Below are 19,017 nucleotides of genomic sequence, written 5' to 3' on the forward strand. Positions count from 1 at the left end.
AAGTTGCCTACAAGGCCCCTGAGAGCCTCCTCTATCACCCCTGCTCCTATACAGAAACCCCAGGAGCCACAAGGAAGTACTACCCAGCTGCTGGGCACCAACCTAGGCAGAGAAGGGCCACACCCATACAGATTCTCACCTTGCTCTCTAAAGTCGAGCCATGTTGTTACCACGCTGAGTCTTCCCAGGGAGATAGTGACGGTGATGGAGATGGTGACAGTGGTGTGTCCCCCATCAGACCATCTCCGGGGTCCTGCTCCCCAAGACGGGCATCTCTTTTCTTCTAGACTTTCAGCCCGAGTGTCTTTGCAGGGTTGAGCTGTAGCATCCAACTGTCTCACCAACAGGCTGTCTGTTCTCTTTTGCTCGGTTTATGTGCCCCTGGACAGAAGCCAGCCAGCTCTGTGCTGGTGCCAAGGGGACCAGGATGGGGCGAGAGTATGGCTGTGGGCTTAGGGATCCCATAGTTGCCCTGTGCAGAGAAACATGACATTGAGACAGGGAGAACACAGGGTCCTGAGGGTCAGGGGTCCCAAGCTAGAGGGGGCATGGCTGGGAAGGGCATCCCTAGCGGTCTGACGGAGACCCCCTCCTTAGGAGGATGACCTGGCTGAGCTGGCCTCCCAGCAGTACTTTGTGGACTACGGTTCTGAGATGATTCTGGAGCGTCTGCTGAGCCTGGTACCCACTTATATCCCTGACCGTGAGATCACGTCCCTGAAGACTCTCGAGAAGTGGGCACAGCTGGCCATTGCTGCCCACAAGAAGGTAGGAAGAGGGAGGGGCTCGGAGGAAGGGTAGCGCTGAGCATCCAAGCCTTTACAGTTGGTATCTAATGTCTTCTGCCTGGCAGGTTGCTATGGGCTAGGGCCTCTTACCCTCTCCCCGCCCCACTACCATCACAGACATCATTCATGAATGTCCTCTGTCACTTCCTCTGGGCTGGGTACCTGGGACACAGAAGGCTCAAAGTTGGTCCTGCGGCCTCTTGAGAGAGCCTCAGGGTCTTGGGTTCTGACGGTGACCTCTCCAGTTGCTCACAATGCAGTGCTTTCTGAGTGACCACGTGGGACTGAAAATGGGGGTTGTCTAGGAACTGTCCCCCCCTTTCCCCTCAAAACTACAGTACCTTCCTGCTTGGGAACCCTGGGAACAGGCTCCTGCCATACTCCTTGCTGGAAGTCCCAGGTCATGACCTAATATGGGAAGTTCCCGCTGGAGCTAAGGGGCCGCGTGGAGCAGAAGCAATAACTGGGCTGTGCTGATGCATCTGAGTGCCTCTCTCCTCCAAGGCACCGCATTATTCGAGCAGAGTAGGCCTAGCCTATGTTATTGGAGGTCCCCATGGATACAGTCTCTCATACCCTCAGATAAGCTTTTCCTTCACCCCGGTGTCCTTCGGTTCCTTCCACCCACCCTCTCCCTTCATCTGCTCAGCTCCCTGTAGGCCCACCCAGTCCTGAATGCCCATCCAAGGATTTCCTCCAGGCCTGGCCCTCCCTTGTCTCCCTCCTGCACTTCTCCATCTCCCAAAGGGAAACACTCCATCTCATTGGCCATCTCTTCTTGCTCCCCTGGCAAGTTACTGAAGCCTGTCTGCTTTCCTGCCCAGACAGTGTTAGCTCCCAGCTCTCTGCCTCCCTGACTACCCAAGTATTTACTTCCAGCAAGGCATGCATGTGTGCCATGTTCATGTCCCCTGGTCTCGCTGGTGGCTACCCACCTTCTGCTTCATAGCCTTTTCTCCACACACATACACATGGTTATTTTCTGGACACTGAGATCAAGTCGGTCACATCAACCCCTCAGCTACTGCTTAACTGTCCCTTGTCCCTGGCCTGGGATCACATTGGCCCTCTCTGTGGTCGGCATGAGCATTTTTATCTGGGGCTGGGTCTATGTATTGTCCAGGCCATGAGTTTGTTTTGATGCCTCGAGACTACTCCAGGATCATGGGGTCCTTCCCAGGCAACAGAACGTTGATGCCTTGCTCCTGGGCAGGAGCATTGCAGCAGCTCTTGCTGGGCCTGACCTCTAGGCCCATCCCTCTCCTACTCACTGACCCTGCTCACTCTGTCGCTTGCCTATCTAGCCTTGGAGAAGCCCACTCTTAGGACCCAGCCACGATGCCACATCCTCTCTCTGCTCGCATGCCTCCCCACACAGCATGTCCCTCCCACTGAACCTGGCCCTGGCCTCCCAGGGTCTCACTGGGAACTCCCTGAGGGTGGCAGATATGTATTCCCTTTCTGCCTGGGACCTGCACAGACACAGACCTGCCAGAGCCCCAGTGCGGGGCTGCCCGTGGGCTGATGGGAGCAGAAGCCCCTAAGCTGGTTTCTAGAGCCTGGCTATTGCTGTGGTCTTTATTCCACTCCATCTTCCACAGGGAATTTATACCCAGAGAAGAACGGATGCCCAGAAGGTCAAAGAGGATGTGGTCAATTATGCCCGCTTCAAGTGGCCTTTGCTCTTCTCCAGGTTTTATGAAGCCTACAAATTCTCAGGTATCTGCCCATCTTTCAGCCATCATGCAGAGGGAGGGTGGTTATCTGTCCGTAAGTGCGTGGTCTTCTCGGGTCCTACTGCTGAGGGGCTATGGGGACAAGCAGTCATAAGTGCGTGGTCTTCTCGGGTCCTACTGCTGAGGGGCTATGGGGACAAGCAGTCAATGATGACCAGCAGGTGGGGCTCATGGCCCATGGGGTTGAAGCCCCCACTCTGCATAGAAGAGGGTAGCCAGGTTAGAGAAGTGCTGTTCTATTGGCTGTTTCCGACAGAGGGTAGGTGGTTGCTGCTGAGGGGAAGCAACTGGCTGGTGCCGGCCCACATGGTCCCATCACCTCTGCTTGCCTTTGCGGTCATCACTGGACATGCGCTCCGGGTCAGCCCTGAGCTGATTCTCGGCTTCCCAGAATTGCCAGGTGTCAGGGCCACCAGCAACCCTGGGGTTCAGTTGTCTGCCCTTGGCGCAGGGCAGGGACCAGAGGCTAGCCTCACTCCCCCTATTTATAAGCCAGGAATCAGTACTCTCCTGCCAAAGACGCATACTTGTAGTTATGAGGCTTAGGGAGGAGCGGGGCCCCAGATCAGGGAGGCTCCTCTTCCAGAGCCTCTGTCACTGTCCCAGGCCCTCCCCTCCCCAAGAGTGACGTCATCGTGGCTGTGAACTGGACAGGCGTCTACTTCGTGGACGAGCAGGAGCAGGTGCTTCTGGAGCTGTCCTTCCCAGAGATCATGGCTGTATCCAGCAGTAGGTGGGGATGGCCACCAGGGCACCAAGGGATGGGAGAGAGGGCACAGCGCCTGGGACTGGGGATGCAATCAGTGTTATCCACGGGGAGCTCTTTGTCAGCTGAGAAGCACCGGGGGCGGGGTGGGGTGGGGTGGTCCTGGAATAGCTACTTTCCACAGTGCAGTGCAGCCCAGGGCATCTGTCTCGGGCCAGGAGGAACGCAGCTCAGATATGATGAGGATGGCGGGGGGAGGGGCGAGGGCTTCCTGATGGAAAAGGCATCCAGGCTAAGCCTTAAAGGGGGAGTAAGGACATAGATGGGCAATGAGGAAGGCACTGGGCTAGAGTGGGCTACATTCGAGCCAGACCTGGCTGTAGCCATGGTGTGTCTGCCTCAGAAGGGACATGTCTGAGATGACCCTTACCTCCCCGTGGGTGTCTGGGCCATCTGACAGGCTGGCCTTGGTCCCCTTCAGGGAGTGCCGCATCTCGCTCTCACTGGGCTGCTCTGACCTGGGCTGTGCTACTTGTCACCCAGGCTGGGCAGGGCTGACCCCGGCTGGACCCTGTTCTTCGTGTTGGTCCTGTAGGGGAGCGAAAATGATGGCCCCCAGCTTTACGCTGGCCACCATCAAAGGGGACGAGTACACCTTCACGTCTACCAATGCCGAGGACATCCGTGACCTGGTGGTCACCTTTCTGGAGGGGCTGCGGAAGAGGTCCAAGTATGTGGTGGCATTACAAGACAACCCCAACCCTGGTGAGTGACCGCTGACGCGGGTGCTCAGAGGAGGCAGGCAGACATAGAACTGGCCCGACCCCCGCCATCCAGCAGGGTGGCTGGCGCCTTAGTATTACCTTGTCTAGACATGGGCCCAGGGCAGAACTACCTGTCCACACAGTCCGTGGAACGCTCCCATCCTTCTGGGACTATAACTTGCCTCCTACCACTGGCTCCAAGTTATACGGCAGCCTCCCTACCTGCTGAGACAATGGCACCCCTTCTGGGCAGTGTGGAGGGAAGTAGGAAATGGTGGTGATCACACAGTGATAATGGAAGCCCAGAGGATTGTGGGAACTTGGAGGTCAGATTCTCCACTCAGCCTGGTCATAAGTGAGGAGAGGCAGAAGAAAGCCTGTGTATCCAAAACTGCAATTTCATTGGCCTGATTGAAAAGGGGAAGGGAGGGAGAAAGGCCAGGAGTGAGGAGGAAGGAGATAGGCTTTGAGGAGGAGGGTGACCCATGCTCGCTCGCTGGTGGCTTAATCTGGGGGTGGGGTTTGCCGAATGCAGAAAGGATAGAGCCTCAGTGCTTCTGTGAGGAGCGGCCGGTTATATCACCAGCCCACATGAAGATGTTCCAACCGAGCCCCATTTTCTGCCCCTATGCGGACCCGCTCACCCTGCTTCCAAGCCGGCGAGGAGTCCGGCTTCCTCGGCTTTGCCAAGGGCGACCTCATCATCCTCGACCATGATACGGGAGAGCAGGTCATGAACTCGGGCTGGGCCAACGGCATCAACGAGAGGACCAAGCAGCGTGGGGACTTCCCCACTGACTGTGTATACGTCATGCCCACTGTCACCCTGCCGCCACGGGAGATTGTGGTATGTGGTCCCTCCCTTTCTCTCCTTCTCACACCTGGTGATTGGAATGTAACAATCTGCATCTTCTGTGTAGATGGACAGACTTAATGTACGGGTCTCTTCCAAACTTTTGTCAGTTGAGGAGGGGCCTAGGGGTAGGGATGGGGGATGGTTGTCACAATGTCTGAAGGGAAATGGAGCCACGGCTGGGTGAGGGTCCTTTCCTGGACCGCAGGTCAGGGATTCAGCACGGCTCTCCGAGCAGCTTCTGTGCAGCCTGCCTGCGGCACAAGAACTGTAGGCATGGGGAGGAAGGCTTGGTGTCTACCCCCGTGGAGACCAAGTCCCTCCGCCCCATCCTGGAAGCTCCGGCTTTGCCACATCCCAGTGGTCCTCGCGGAACAACTGACAGGTACTCTCTGTCCCTTGGCTCCTAGGCCCTGGTCACCATGACCCCAGACCAGAGGCAGGATATGGTCCGGCTCTTGCAGCTGCGCTCCGCAGAGCCAGAGGTGCGCACCAAGCCCTACACACTGGAGGAGTTCTCCTACGATTACTTCAGGTGATTCTGGGTGCCAGGTCTAGGACAAGAAGGGCCTACTTTGAGATGCCCCCACCTGAGAGCAGGGCCAGGTCGGGGCAGCAGAGACAGATTCTGTCGTCCAGAATGAGTCCCCTCGTGGGGTCTCATCCTTCCTCTAGGTGGTGCCTGTGCCACCCGAGCAGGTCCCCTGCCCGGGAGAGGGGGCTGGGCAGGAAGATGGATGCGGTGGGTTTGGGTGCTCAGCTCTGACTGGGGATGTCTGGGAGCAGTGCAGAGGCTCCCAGGGAGGTGGCGTGGGAAGGGGGAAGAGCCAGTGGGAACTCTCTATCCAGCTTCCCGTGGTGGGGTGGGTCTGACCATCTCTGCACCTGACAGACCCCCACCCAAGCACACGCTGAGTCGGGTCATGGTGTCCAAGGCCCGCGGTAAGGACCGGCTGTGGAGTCACACGCGAGAGCCGCTCAAGCAGGCCCTGCTCAAGAAGATCCTGGGCAGCGAGGAGCTATCCCAGGAAGCCTGCATGGCCTTCATAGATATCCTCCGCCACAGGGGGGGGGTGCGGGGAGGGTACCCAGAAAAGCAGAGCAAAACTTCTCTCCAGAGTAGGCTGGGTCCTGGGGACAGGTGGAAGATTCTCCAGAGTAGGCTGGGTCCTGGGGACAGGTGGAAGATTCTCCAGAGTAGGCTGGGTCCTGGGGACAGGTGGAAGATTCTCCAGAGTAGGCTGGGTCCTGGGGACAGGTGGAAGATTCTCCAGAGTAGGCTGGGTCCTGGGGACAGGTGGAAGATTCTCCAGAGTAGGCTGGGTCCTGGGGACAGGTGGAAGATTCTCCAGAGTAGGCTGGGTCCTGGGGACAGGTGGAAGATTCTCCAGAGTAGGCTGGGTCCTGGGGACAGGTGGAAGATTCTCCAGAGTAGGCTGGGTCCTGGGGACAGGTGGAAGATTCTCCAGAGTAGGCTGGGTCCTGGGGACAGGTGGAAGATTCTCCAGAGTAGGCTGGGTCCTGGGGACAGGTGGAAGATTCTCCAGAGTAGGCTGGGTCCTGGGGACAGGTGGAAGATTCTCCAGAGTAGGCTGGGTCCTGGGGACAGGTGGAAGATTCTCCAGAGTAGGCTGGGTCCTGGGGACAGGTGGAAGATTCTCCAGAGTAGGCTGGGTCCTGGGGACAGGTGGAAGATTCTCCAGAGTAGGCTGGGTCCTGGGGACAGGTGGAAGATTCTCCAGAGTAGGCTGGGTCCTGGGGACAGGTGGAAGATTCTCCAGAGTAGGCTGGGTCCTGGGGACAGGTGGAAGATTCTCCAGAGTAGGCTGGGTCCTGGGGACAGGTGGAAGATTCTCCAGAGTAGGCTGGGTCCTGGGGACAGGTGGAAGATTCTCCAGAGTAGGCTGGGTCCTGGGGACAGGTGGAAGATTCTCCAGAGTAGGCTGGGTCCTGGGGACAGGTGGAAGATTCTCCAGAGTAGGCTGGGTCCTGGGGACAGGTGGAAGATTCTCCAGAGTAGGCTGGGTCCTGGGGACAGGTGGAAGACCCTGACTGAGTCCCTGGCACCTCACACTATGCGAGGGATGGCCTCATCCGTCACCACCTCTGGTCATGTCATTCTGTTAAAATATGAGCCTTTTGTCCTAGACTGGGCACAGACACAAAGCTGTGGCCAGAGCCAGCCCCCTGCCTCATAAGGATCCACGGTCATGGTACTGGCCCAGGAAGTGACCCAGTCTATAGGGAGGTTTTCCTCAGGCAGGTGGCATACACCAAGGTCCTGAGGCAAATTAGCAGGGCTGTTTCAAGGGTACAAAATAATTCAGCATATATGAAGGGTGGATGTCTGCTGAGGAAAGACTCCCAGGCCCTGCTGAAGCTATGGCTGCTGGAGGTATAACCAGGTGGTGTAGCGCTCGCATAGTGGGCCAAGGTCAATCCCCAGCAACACACACACAGACACACACACATCCTCAGACACAGACATACACACACTCACACGCAGACACACAGAAACAAACACAGACACACACACACAGACATACACACACTCACACGCAGACACACAGAGACAAACACAAAGACATACACACAGGCACATACACAGAGACACACAAAGAAAGAGGACAGAGAGAGAGACCCAAATTAGTCTGTGTTCCATGAACAGGGGAGCTTCTGGGCAGGGGGAGGTATGGCTAGATTGGTGACTGGACCACATTTTCTGGAGCCTTGAACACTTGGATGTAGGGTCAGGGCTTGAGGAAGGGTGACTATGAAGGGGAAGGGAAGGGGTGTGGTGAGCAGGCCGCATCCACTATGTGACTCAGACTTGAGTTCCAGGTCCCCTACTTGCCCTTCAGTCGCAAGAACTTCCTTAACGGCCCCCACCTGTACTCAAGTACATGGGTGACTACCCCTCCAAGAGGATGCGTTCTGTCAATGAACTCACTGACCAGATCTTTGAGGGGGCACTGAAGGCTGAACCCCTCAAAGATGAGGCCTACGTGCAGATCCTGAAGCAGCTGACTGACAACCACATCAGGTAAGCCGACGTGGGCAGGGAGTTCCTGAGGCAGTTGAGGCCCCGTCTGCGGTAAGCTGTCCTCATCAGCCTGGCCTGGGGCCCAGGAGGGCTGCAGGCTGTCTGTCTCAAGGGTGTGTAAGGATGGGGACCACAGCCTCATATCTGGCTCCATTCCTAGGTAAGACTGGGGACCATTCTGTAGAACCCACCTGACTTTTTAAATGCCAAGAGAGGAGCGTTACATCAATGAGAGCTTACAAGCCTTTTTCGCACATCAGGCTTTTAAGGCTACTGGGATTTTCCTTTTAGAGTCCGTAAGTGCTATTGTGACAGAGGTGGCCGGTAGTGCCCAGGGGTGAGACATCCTAGACTGTGTGGGGAACTTGTTGGGCTATGAGACTGTCATAGAGATTATAGGGACGGTCTTTAGGGATGTAACCGGACAAGGGACTTTTAGGATAAGGGTCTCAAAAAGTCTTAGATGGGTGTAGAGTTTAAACACGAAACCCATAGCTAGGAAGGAAATAGAGCAGCAGGGAAGACTGGGGCTTGCCATTAAGACTGTGAGGATTTGAGATGGAGGGTGTTCGGGGCAGGATAGGTTGCTCCCTACCTATAATGATAGTCATTTGGATCCCTGCTGCTTCTAGGGTTACCTGAAGTTCATTGAAAGAACTACACAGCAGCCCACCTGGGCCTCATCAGCCCAGCCAGGCAATGCTAAGGCAGGTAACTCACAGCAAGCGGTTGTTAGGGTGATAAATGTTTGCCAGGCTAGGTCAGAGCCACAGTGGACCCTTTGGTTTCCGTAAGGAAGGTAAAGGACTTTGAGTCAATGGCCCCAGGTTAGATGGTAATTGGGACAGCGGGGATGTTTACCAAGGTGATGTGGAGGTCCCTGTTGGCTACTCTGTGAAGGAAAAAGATGCTCTCTGAGGCAGAGGAGGTGGCTTTAGTTGCTCTGAGTTCCGTGTATGGAGTTGCTGAATGATGGTGAGGGAGAAAATGCATCTGGGGGAAGAGAAAGGATCTGGAGAGAGAGGCGGGGGGAGTTGGGGTGAGAGGGGCAGAGCCTTCTCCCCTTCCCTCCCGCCCCCATATAGGCCGTGTAAGGTGGCATCAGGAAGCCAGTGATGCAGGTGGATAAAAGAATTTACCAAGACAGAATAAGCAAAGGGAAGGTTCACAGAAACAAACTTCTAGGTGATGGTGGCTGAGTTCCCAAAGGACTCCCAGCTGGGAGACAGGGGAAACTTTTTAAAGTAGTTAAAAGGAAAGTCATGGCCCTCCCCTGTGAGACACTTGTGTCTGGCTCCCATTGGACGGTCAGCTGGGCACCTCGTCATTCTGTTGAGAGCCGAGTTCTGTATTTCTGTATGCTGTTTCTTTATGGGCCTTGCTGTCCGTGTAAAACGCTGTGTGTCACTAGGATCTGTCTCTAGATGGTCTGGCCTGCACATTAAATCTTCTGCAATGAGGCTAGGACACACAGAGACAGATCGCAGCTGGGGCTTGGTGTGATCTACTTTCTGAGAGACTGCCTTGCTCCCCCTCAGAGGCAGCAGAGTCCTTGACCTAAGTCCAGCCTGCCCCGAGGTCGTGACAGCCTAGTTCCTGGCATATCCGCCTGTATCAGAATGGTGTGCTTTGCGCTCCGCCTTGTTTGTAAGCTACACCCTGGAAGCAAACCCATCAGATCTCTTCACACCGCCAGGCCATGCCCTGCGCAGGGTCACCTCTCATCTGTGTGTCTGGATTGGTCTTGCTCTTCAAAGTCTACGTTAACACCGCTTTGTACCCCTTCCTCTAAGCCTTCTTGCTCCATCAGGCCAGAGAACCAAGGGGCGCCTGAGGGTATAGGGGATCTGGCTTAACGGTGTAGACAAGCCAGCCGGCATATATGGTGCACTAAATTCGACATCTCTGGGAGTGTGTGACTTTGAGGATAAAATCTCAGCTGACCCAGACAGAGTGCTGAGCAGCTACGGGCATTCATTCTTGTTTCCCGTGGACAGGTGACTGCATGGCCTAGCCTGGGTGCATGGCTGCAATGAATAGCACTGCTTGGTTCTGGCTGTCATGCATGTGTCTGTTCAGTTCTTGGACAGAGGTGTAGCTCCAGGGTGCAGGGTTCCTGTGATTCCCTCTGGTCCTCCTCCCACAGGTACAGTGAAGAGCGGGGCTGGGAGCTGCTATGGCTGTGCACGGGCCTCTTCCCCCCCAGCAACATCCTCCTGCCCCACGTGCAGCGTTTCCTGCAATCCCGCAAGCACTGCCCACTTGCCATCGACTGCCTGCAGCGGCTGCAGAAAGCACTGAGGTACAGGAGCCTGGGGGGGGGGGGCACACCCAGCTGTAGGACAAACCCCCTGGGGTGAGGGCAAGAGCACCCAGTGTGGGGCCTTACAGTGGCAGAAGCTGCAGCCCTTGCCAGCCACAACTGGGGAGTCCGGCTGCTCCTGGAGAGACTAAACCTTCTGGGAGACAGGGAAGGCGGCCCCTGGAGCCCACAGTGGACTCGCTGAGCTCACTCACACCCTTTGCCCTGGTTCCACCCCCTCCTCCAGCCAGCATCCCACCTACTGGGACGGGAACTCAAGGCTCAGGGAGGTCATATAACTGAGCCCACCATTGGGCGTATAGATGGGGATCAGGCTGGGGCAGTCTCTTGTTTCCTCTGCTCCCTAGAGGATCACCTTCCCCTCTCTCTGCATTTCAGGAATGGGTCCCGGAAGTACCCTCCACATCTGGTGGAGGTGGAGGCCATCCAGCACAAGACAACCCAGATTTTCCACAAGGTCTACTTCCCTGATGACACTGACGAGGTGAGGGGCCCCACGTGGGGGTCCAACCCCCCCAGAAACGGAGCCAAGCTCCCTCAGGCTGCACAGGGGAGTCTCTAACACCACCCAGCACCCTGATGATGTGGGAGTCTTCTGTCCTGACGCCTCATTCTCTGGCCCTTGGGTAGAGCCAGACTTGATCAGAAGAGTACAGATAGACAGACACCCCTCTGCCTACCCCCCCACCCCCCCGCAGTCAGGCTTTCTGTCATGAGTGCGACATCTTAAGTGGGATCCTGGAGACTAAAAACTTTCCCGGCATCCTGCCCCCCTGTACTCCACCCCTGCTCAGTCTGGCTGCTTTTCCCTGTCCACTCCCTTGGTTGCTTCCCCCCAAATTGCCTGTGAGACCCCGCCTTTGTTCTCACTGTCCAGGCCTGGTCTTGTCCTGTTGGGACAGCCAGAGATTTGGGAAGGTCCAGGTGGGAGTGGCTTTTTACTTTCTTCAAAGGCAGCTCTGGATCCAACAAGACAACCTGATAGGGCAGGGGTCTTGGAGGAACTTGGGTAGGAGGAGAGCAGAGATGGGGAAGGGCCCTGCAGAAGTCAAGTAGGTGCTACCCCTAGGCTTTTGAGGTGGAATCCAGCACCAAGGCCAAGGACTTTTGCCAGAACATCGCCAGCCGGCTGCTCCTCAAGTCTTCCGAGGGATTCAGCCTGTTTGTCAAGATCGCAGACAAGGTGGGTCCGCCTGACTTTTGAAGACTTGCGGGGGAGGGGGCTGGGAAACTACAGGGCATGGAGGAAAGGAGGGAGATACCTGCGTGGAGTATCTGGCTGTCTACCTCCTTCTGGCCCAGCTGCCCCTCAAGCCCTGCCCTCTGAGGCACTGCAAAACGCTTCTGAGGGTCACGTGCCCAGGTGCCCTGTGCTCTGGATTCACAGGGCTCACTGACTTGGTACCCTCAGCAAATTCACCCTTGAAATAAGAATGCTTATTACTGCTGCATAAGAGAGGTTAGGTAACTTATCCAAGACTGCAAAGCAGGACCCAGATTCTGGTGTGCCTTCCCTAAAGGTCTCCCAAGTCAGCTGTCATGCCCGCTCAAAGGAAGGCTTCCTGGAGCATCCTAGGGGAGAACTGGATGGTCCCTCCTACTGACCACTGACAGCTCTGTGTGTACTCTGTCTCACTTTGTGCCGGTCACTGGTCCAGAGTATCTGGGTCAGAGCCTGTGGGTGGAGCTGGACACAGATGCCAGAGACACTTGAGGCTGAGACTAGATCTCGTTCTCGGCCATGTTGCCTTGGGCCTGCGCAGTTTTTAGCGTGCCAGGCACTGGGTGGGATGAAGCCATTCCAAGCAGGAGGCCGGTGTTCCAGAGATGCTGACACAGGTGGTGTGGGCGGGGCTGGCACGGGGAACCCCTCTGGCTGGGGGTGGAGTCTTTCCATAGAAGCAGGTGACAGGAATGATGGTGGGCCAATCAGAACTGAGGCAAATGGGCTGCGATGGTTACCTCCCTAGGTCATCAGTGTCCCCGACAATGACTTCTTCTTTGACTTCGTCCGACACCTGACAGACTGGATAAAGAAAGCACGACCCATCAAGGATGGTAAGGGGCTGGGCTCTGGCTTGCTAGAGGCATGGAGACAGGGACACGCTGGCTCCGAGCCAGGCTGGCAGAGTCAGGGAACCTTCTCTGCGGAGCCTCCGTGTGACCAGCTGTCCCGGGCCACAGGAATCGTGCCCTCGCTCACCTACCAGGTGTTCTTCATGAAGAAGCTGTGGACCACCACAGTGCCGGGCAAGGACCCCATGGCCGACTCCATCTTCCACTATTACCAGGTGAGCTGCACCTCTGCTGCCTCTGCTTCTCGGGCCACCCACCTGGTGGCTTCACGGTGAGGCCAGAGAATGCTACTTTTGGCCAACATGGCTGGTAGCCTCCTGTGGAGACGGCTGAGTCTCCAGACAGTTGTAGGAACTCAGACCCTTGTCTCGTCACCTCCCGGTCCTGGAGGCTTGACTGATTCTTCTTCTGAGGTCCTTGTCCTTGCTAGCTCAGGCTGCTCCTTGCTCCAAGTCCTCTGGACGCAGGTGTTTGCTGGTGTGGCTGAGTCCATCCAAGCCCTCTGGTTCTGTCAGACAGGAAACCTGGGGAAGCTCACAGGCAGAGCCTGCCATGTCTGCTTTTGATTCCCTCTGTCCTTCCATTTAACCACTTGCAATCGGCATCTTCCTACGTTGGAGGAGCAAACAGACACAGAGAGTTCAAGTGATTCAGGTCGCACAGCTGGGGGGACTGGGCTCCCAGGCTTCATGACTGTTGCTCAGTGCTCTATCCTAGGCTGCAGCTTGCTTAGCCTTGAGTGAGGAAGAAACTGGGATTCCTGAGAAGCTGCTTTGGTGCCCGGGAGCAGGGCCTGCCCTCATTCAAGCCTGGGGTACCTAGTTCAGGAGGGGAGGGATGTGGAATTGCCTCGGGCTCATCCACCAGTCCGCCTCACTGGCTGTAGAAGGGCAGTGGACAATGCTCCAGCCTGGCTCTTCCAGGTGCTAGGACTGTACCACACCTTTCCCGTCCCGTGCATCTCCCTCGAGGAAGCAGGACGAGCTGAGGAAGTGCTGGACCCAAATGTAGGGGGACTACAGGAGCCCCTCTTCCAGTTTGCCCGTGCTACCATCTGCTCTGTTTCTGGCAGGAGTTGCCCAAGTATCTCCGAGGCTACCACAAGTGCACTCGGGAGGAGGTGCTGCAGCTGGGTGCCCTCATCTACAGGGTCAAGTTTGAGGAGGACAAGTCCTACTTCCCTAGCATCCCCAAGTTGCTAAGGGAGCTGGTACCCCAGGACCTCATCCGGCAGGTCTCACCGGATGACTGGAAGCGGGTAAACACGGAGGCGCAGTGGGAATGGGGGCGCCCCAGGAGTTGGGGCAGCAGACACTGGCCAGCAGCTAAGGGGAATGCCTCTCCTGTGTGACGAGGGCACCCTTTAGTCCATCTCTATCTGCTTCACTCTCTAATCTCCACCCGAAGGATTTAGTGACCCTATGACATTAGTTTGTCCCATCCTGGTTGTCTAGGAGACCTGAATTTACTTTTCTGCATGGGTTGGGGTGGTCAGAAGGCAGTTGGCTGGGGTAAGTGGGGACCGTGGTAGTCGGCAGCACTGTCTGTCCCCTGCCTGGGTCTGTTGGTGTGGACAGGCAGGAGTAGAGCCGAGAGTGGTGAGTCACTCGCCCTGATCCATGTCCCCACAGTCCATCGTTGCCTACTTCAACAAGCACGCAGGGAAGTCCAAAGAGGAGGCCAAGCTGGCTTTCCTGAAGCTCATCTTCAAGTGGCCCACCTTCGGCTCAGCCTTCTTCGAGGTGAAGGTATGTCTCTGGGAGATCTTCAGAGGGCAGGCAGGGTGGCAAAGGGTGGGGTGAGACGGCAGAGACTGGCATGAAGGTGGCGGTGATGGCCTTGAACTTAGGCTGGCGACAGAGGAGGAGCTGCCTTAACTTTGACGCACTAAGAGGGACCAGAAGCTTGGCCTGCCGAGGGAGATGGTCATACGTGTAGGCCAGAGTGATGGAGGGTGGCTTGTACTGTAATAGTGGGTCCTCGTGAGGTAGCAGATCAGGAGGCTGTGCCCTGGTGAGGAGGAGGCTGTGCCTGGGGCAAGGAGGTAGTCTAGGGTGGCTTCCTGGAGCAGGTGATGTTGGGCTTTCCAGGAAATCCTCTGCCGAGGGCCCTGCGTAGACAGAGCCCACAAGCCTGAGCGCTCCCGTCCGGGCAGGAAGTGAAGAAGGTCAAGTGTGACTGAGGTAGTGAGAAGCAGGGTGGCAAACAGGTGAGGGTCAGGGTCTCCTCAGGGGTTAATAAAGCCCTGGAGGTTTGGGACCGGAACAAGAGCACCCTATGTCGGCTTTGGCCACTGGGAAACCTTTGGATTGAGAGAAGACGTAGCAAACCCCCTAGAGAAGCAAGAGGGAAAGGATGGAACCTCTGCTGGGGACCCACGAGGCTGCGGGCAGAGGGGGAAACCAGGAGGCCACAGCAGGGCCGGCAGGGCTTCTGTACCTCTGGCTCAACGTAGGCAGCAGACCAGGTTGATTTTGTCCTGGCTAGGCTGGCTTCACGCCTGTCTCCGAATCCCGGTCTTGCTCTGAACCCCCATCTGATGGTGTCTCTGTTTTCTCTGACAGCAAACTACAGAACCAAACTTCCCTGAGATTCTCTTAATTGCCATCAACAAGTACGGAGTCAGCCTCATCGATCCCAGAACCAAGGTGAGCAGGTTGGATAGGACCAACCGAAGTCCCAGACAGCCACCGTCCCCATAGCAGGGCCCCTGTGTGTCCATCTTGAAAGGCTGCCTGTGCCTGCTCCGTTGGCTTACTCATTTGCACCACCAGAACTGTAACCTTCAACTTTACCGTCAGACCCTTGCTGCCCAATCCCGCAAAGTCTGTTTAATGCTCAGTTTCCCAGTGTCACTGCATGCCAGACTGCCGCCTCTTTCCAAAACACTCTGCCCATCTGGTCAGGTTGGTAACTGGTGGCACCCTACGCTTGTGCGCCAGGAAGGCCAGTCCACTGCGTCCCCAGACGCTGTGCTCCTGAATATTGGTGAAATCACTAATGACCATCACCTTCCCCTTGCTGCAGGGGCTGCTCTGTCTTCATCATTCTTTCGCAGACGTTCCTGGGCTTCCGCTCTACACACCTCAAGTACACTGTGTCCTTCCCAGGCTCTTCTCTGTTTTCTCCCCTGCCACAGTTTCTCCCTAAATTCACCCAGGCTATCTCTCTCAAACCAACAGCTGCCAATGCTCTCAGGCCACTTAAGTTTCTATATTTGGCTCTAATCACCCAACAGCCTCTAGGGCTTCCTTGGGTGTCTAAGGCAAGGCGTGGGGAGGGGAAGCTCCCTTGCAACCCCACACAGAGCTGGCTCCTCCCTCTTGTTTCTTTCCTCCTATGAGGGCTCAGGGCTTCTGTGAGGAGGGATGTGCGGGGTCACTGAAGTCAGGGGTCACATTGTGCAGCCATGTGCCTCCCTCTCTCCCAGGATATTCTGACTACTCACCCCTTCACCAAGATCTCCAACTGGAGCAGCGGCAACACCTACTTCCACATCACCATTGGGAACCTGGTCCGCGGGAGCAAACTGCTCTGTGAGACGTCACTGGTGAGAGCACTTCCTGTGCCTCTCAGGGTTGGGTCTGTTTGAAGCTTCATCTGGGGGAAAGTGTCCACAGTCCAGGGTAGAGGTACCAATCCCTCCTTCAACTGTGCTGTCTTAGTATCGGGAGATTGAGCTGGTGGCTGTGGGCCTTCAGCCCAGGTACAAACAGAAGAGCCATTAGTGATGAGACCTTCTAGATGAGCCCAGGCTTCCAAGATGCAGCTTGACTGTTAGGGTCCGCAGTCACCCCTGGAGGGAGGCCTCCAGAACTGCAGGGACCACAGGGCTGGGGCACCCTCGAGCATGTAGATGGGGACAGGACTTGCAGAGAATCCTGGGAGTCACGTGTGTGAGGGGCTGGCATGTTCCTCTGTGGGCCTTGCTTACTTTCTCACCCCTGGTTCCAGGGCTACAAAATGGATGATCTTCTGACTTCCTACATCAGCCAGATGCTCACAGCCATGAGCAAACAGAGGAGCTCCAGGAGCAGCAGGTGAACAGCAGAGGAGGTGCTGGCCCGGCCCTGGCCGTCTGACCGCATCTGTTGGGCTCTAGCCCGTCTGCCAGGAGGTCAGAACCTCCCTGCACCCACCCTCCTCTGGTGCCTGGGCTCACTTCACCCTGCTCTGCAGTGCCTCCTGGTGTACAACCCTCTGTTCCCTGCACACCTCTCCTGATCCAGACCCGCTCCATCAGGCGGTCTGTGACTTTGTGTGCTGCTGGGAGCTGGGAACAACCTAACCCTGTGTGCACTGAACTGCCACTTTGAAACCCTGGGGCCTGGCCTCAGGGTCCTTGGCAACGGCCCCTGCCGTGAGCACTACCACTGGGACCTGCCTGGAAGACTCCTTCAGTGTTACCTGCTCCAGGAAGTTCTCCTAGACTACCTCCTGGGTCTGGACAAAGGCTCCTGGTTCTACCAGGGTCACTTCTCTGTGTGACAGCTGCATGCTGGGTCCCTGTGAAAATCTCCCTGACCACCTAAGGGCATAAAGCATGTGTCTTAGCCTCTGGTCTTGTGTTGGTCTTTGCTGTGGAGTAAATGTGGGGTCAGGATACAGACCTGTAGGGGAGTGACCGCAAGAGCTACTTCTTCCACCTGCGTGGTCAAGCTGCTGTGTGTGTGTGTGTTTGTGTGTGTGCGCGTGTGTAGAGGATAGAGTCTGGGGAAGGGATCTCTTCCTGGCTCTTAACCAGGGTCAATGGAGGTAGAATGGCTCTCACATTGTGCCAGAAGAATCTCCTTGTTTTATCGAGACACACCCAAGAATACTACTACTTCCTCCGGTGAAATGCTTGCGCCAGTGAGACAGTGAAGTCTGGAGGGGACTATGCACATCTGGGCCGGGAAGAGGCTTCAGACGGGGCAATGGCTGGAGTCAGCAGCTACAGAGGTGACAGTGAGAACCCCTTAGTCTCCCTGAGACATCACATTAAGCGCGCCAGGCCAGACACGTCTGTGTGCCCAAACACCACCAGTACGACTGCTCCTCCAACATCTACACTGCTTCACCGACCACCAGGGTGAGAATGAAAGGGTGAAAGGTCACATCAGGGAACTCGGCTCACTATTGCTACCCCTGGGGAAGGTCGCATCTCACTCTTGCTACCCCTGGGGAAGGTCACATCATGGAACTCAGCTCACTATTGCTACTCCCAGGCAGAAGGGACTTCAGATGATTGTTCTGAGCTCTTTTCCTGATAAGGCCAAGAGTGTTTATTGAGTGAGCATGAGGCCATCAATTGTGAACCTCAGGCATTAGGAAGCACCCACTGCACACACATCAGAAAATGAGGGTGGGAGGAGGGCTTTGCCCCTGGCTCATGTCCACGCCACCTCTCCATCCCTGACTGAGGAAAATGTCACTTCTGCACCCGATTCTCAGTCTTCATTAGCCTGACCACAGAGGGAGGCACACAACACACTGGCTTCATGAGAGGTGCCTTTATTACAAGCTGACGTGAGCAGTCAGGCACTCCTCAGCAGGTAACGCAACAGAAATAAAAGACGAGACACTCCTGCGAACCCAGAGAGCAGCACCCTGGGTCCGTGACTACGCATGACTGTCTGCCCTGGCCTGTCTCCTGAGGTGCACTCCCTACAGAGTCTGGGCCAGAGTGTGGCTCCTGAGAACCTCAGTGCCCCTGTGTGCGCCTTCTTGACCACACCCTACCATCCCCACACTCGGACAGGAAGTGAAGAAGGGGGCACGGTGGAGAAAGAAGACATGACAGAGGAGGAAACACCATATAAACAGACTCCTGAGAAAGGCGTTAGCTAGACAGAGGCCAGCATGTGGTTCAGTGCAGTTTGCATAGTGATCCCCTAGATGGGAACCTGGGGTTTTAAAGCCCTCTACGGACACTGGTTGTTTGATATTCTCCTCAGTCTTTTTGGGGGGAGCATTTCACATCCCTTTTAGGGGACTTTGTGGTTCATGGTTCTTTTGGGGAGCCCTGATAGAGCAGTGTCCTCTTTGGGGGGCCCTTGAAGTACGGTATTCCCTTAGGGGGTTACTGGTGGTGTGACCCTTACGTTTTCTTGGCGAGTCCTAAGGGGTCAGTGCTCTCGTTGGAGGAAGAGGTCTGGTCTTTGCAGACTGCTGTGAAGTAGACTGTTTGGTTTTTGATCCACGATGGTTGGAAGGTGGCCAGAGTTTTCCTATGACTTTTTTGGTGTTTGCTCTGCTTCCTTATGGCCTGTGGGCGAGAGAAAAGGTAGAGATTTCTCAACTCTCAAGCTCCAGGTTTTGTTTGCTACATGTGAGCGCAGTCACTACTTGTGTGTTAGAGCTGCTCCCAGCCTACGCGGACTCATTCTAAACTTCCAGTGCCTGCACACTCTTGTTCATCCAGACACGGAAAAGTGATTGTGTGAGCCAAGGAAGTGCTCAGAAGGCAGGGACTGACATTGGCTTCCTGTGGCCAGCTGTGATGTCACACCCTGAACTCCCAGCACTTAAAAGGCTAACATAGGAGGATTACAAGTTTGAGGCCAGCCTGGGCTACAGAGTAAAGCTCTGTTTCAGCCTATGAACACGCTCCCCCACCAGAATGGAAGTATCTTGGAGGAACTTTGACTTGCTTGCCATCATGTTCCCAATACCCAGAAAAATGTCATATATTAGAGGCTAAATATATTCTACAACTTTGTTGATGGAAAAACTAGTGGTGGGGACCT

The 19,017-nt window shown here is 55.9% G+C and overlaps 1 protein-coding gene across 3 annotated transcripts in view; it reads left to right on the top strand.

The window, feature by feature from the left end:
- The window catches only part of LOC121443309 (unconventional myosin-VIIa-like), a 54,288-nt gene extending 37,453 nt beyond the window's left edge, over positions 1-16,835 (top strand). For all 3 annotated transcript variants that reach the window (XM_041645134.1, XM_041645197.1, XM_041645052.1), the window contains 18 exons: positions 598-768; positions 2,390-2,507; positions 3,131-3,257; positions 3,826-3,995; positions 4,651-4,841; positions 5,258-5,382; positions 5,740-5,897; positions 7,737-7,890; positions 10,037-10,192; positions 10,592-10,697; positions 11,283-11,396; positions 12,184-12,271; positions 12,398-12,504; positions 13,362-13,547; positions 13,921-14,037; positions 14,854-14,937; positions 15,720-15,839; positions 16,244-16,835. In XM_041645134.1, the coding sequence (XP_041501068.1) occupies positions 598-768; positions 2,390-2,507; positions 3,131-3,257; positions 3,826-3,995; positions 4,651-4,841; positions 5,258-5,382; positions 5,740-5,897; positions 7,737-7,890; positions 10,037-10,192; positions 10,592-10,697; positions 11,283-11,396; positions 12,184-12,271; positions 12,398-12,504; positions 13,362-13,547; positions 13,921-14,037; positions 14,854-14,937; positions 15,720-15,839; positions 16,244-16,333 (2,382 nt within the window). In that variant the 3' untranslated portion in view covers positions 16,334-16,835. The remainder of the gene's footprint in view (positions 1-597; positions 769-2,389; positions 2,508-3,130; positions 3,258-3,825; positions 3,996-4,650; positions 4,842-5,257; positions 5,383-5,739; positions 5,898-7,736; positions 7,891-10,036; positions 10,193-10,591; positions 10,698-11,282; positions 11,397-12,183; positions 12,272-12,397; positions 12,505-13,361; positions 13,548-13,920; positions 14,038-14,853; positions 14,938-15,719; positions 15,840-16,243) is intronic.
- Positions 16,836-19,017: the final 2,182 nt, after the last annotated feature.

This window comes from Microtus oregoni, unplaced genomic scaffold, assembly GCF_018167655.1.
Source record: "Microtus oregoni isolate MIOR12 unplaced genomic scaffold, Mior012 000000F_ref0000247, whole genome shotgun sequence".
In the NCBI taxonomy this organism is placed as follows: Eukaryota; Metazoa; Chordata; class Mammalia; order Rodentia; family Cricetidae; genus Microtus; species Microtus oregoni.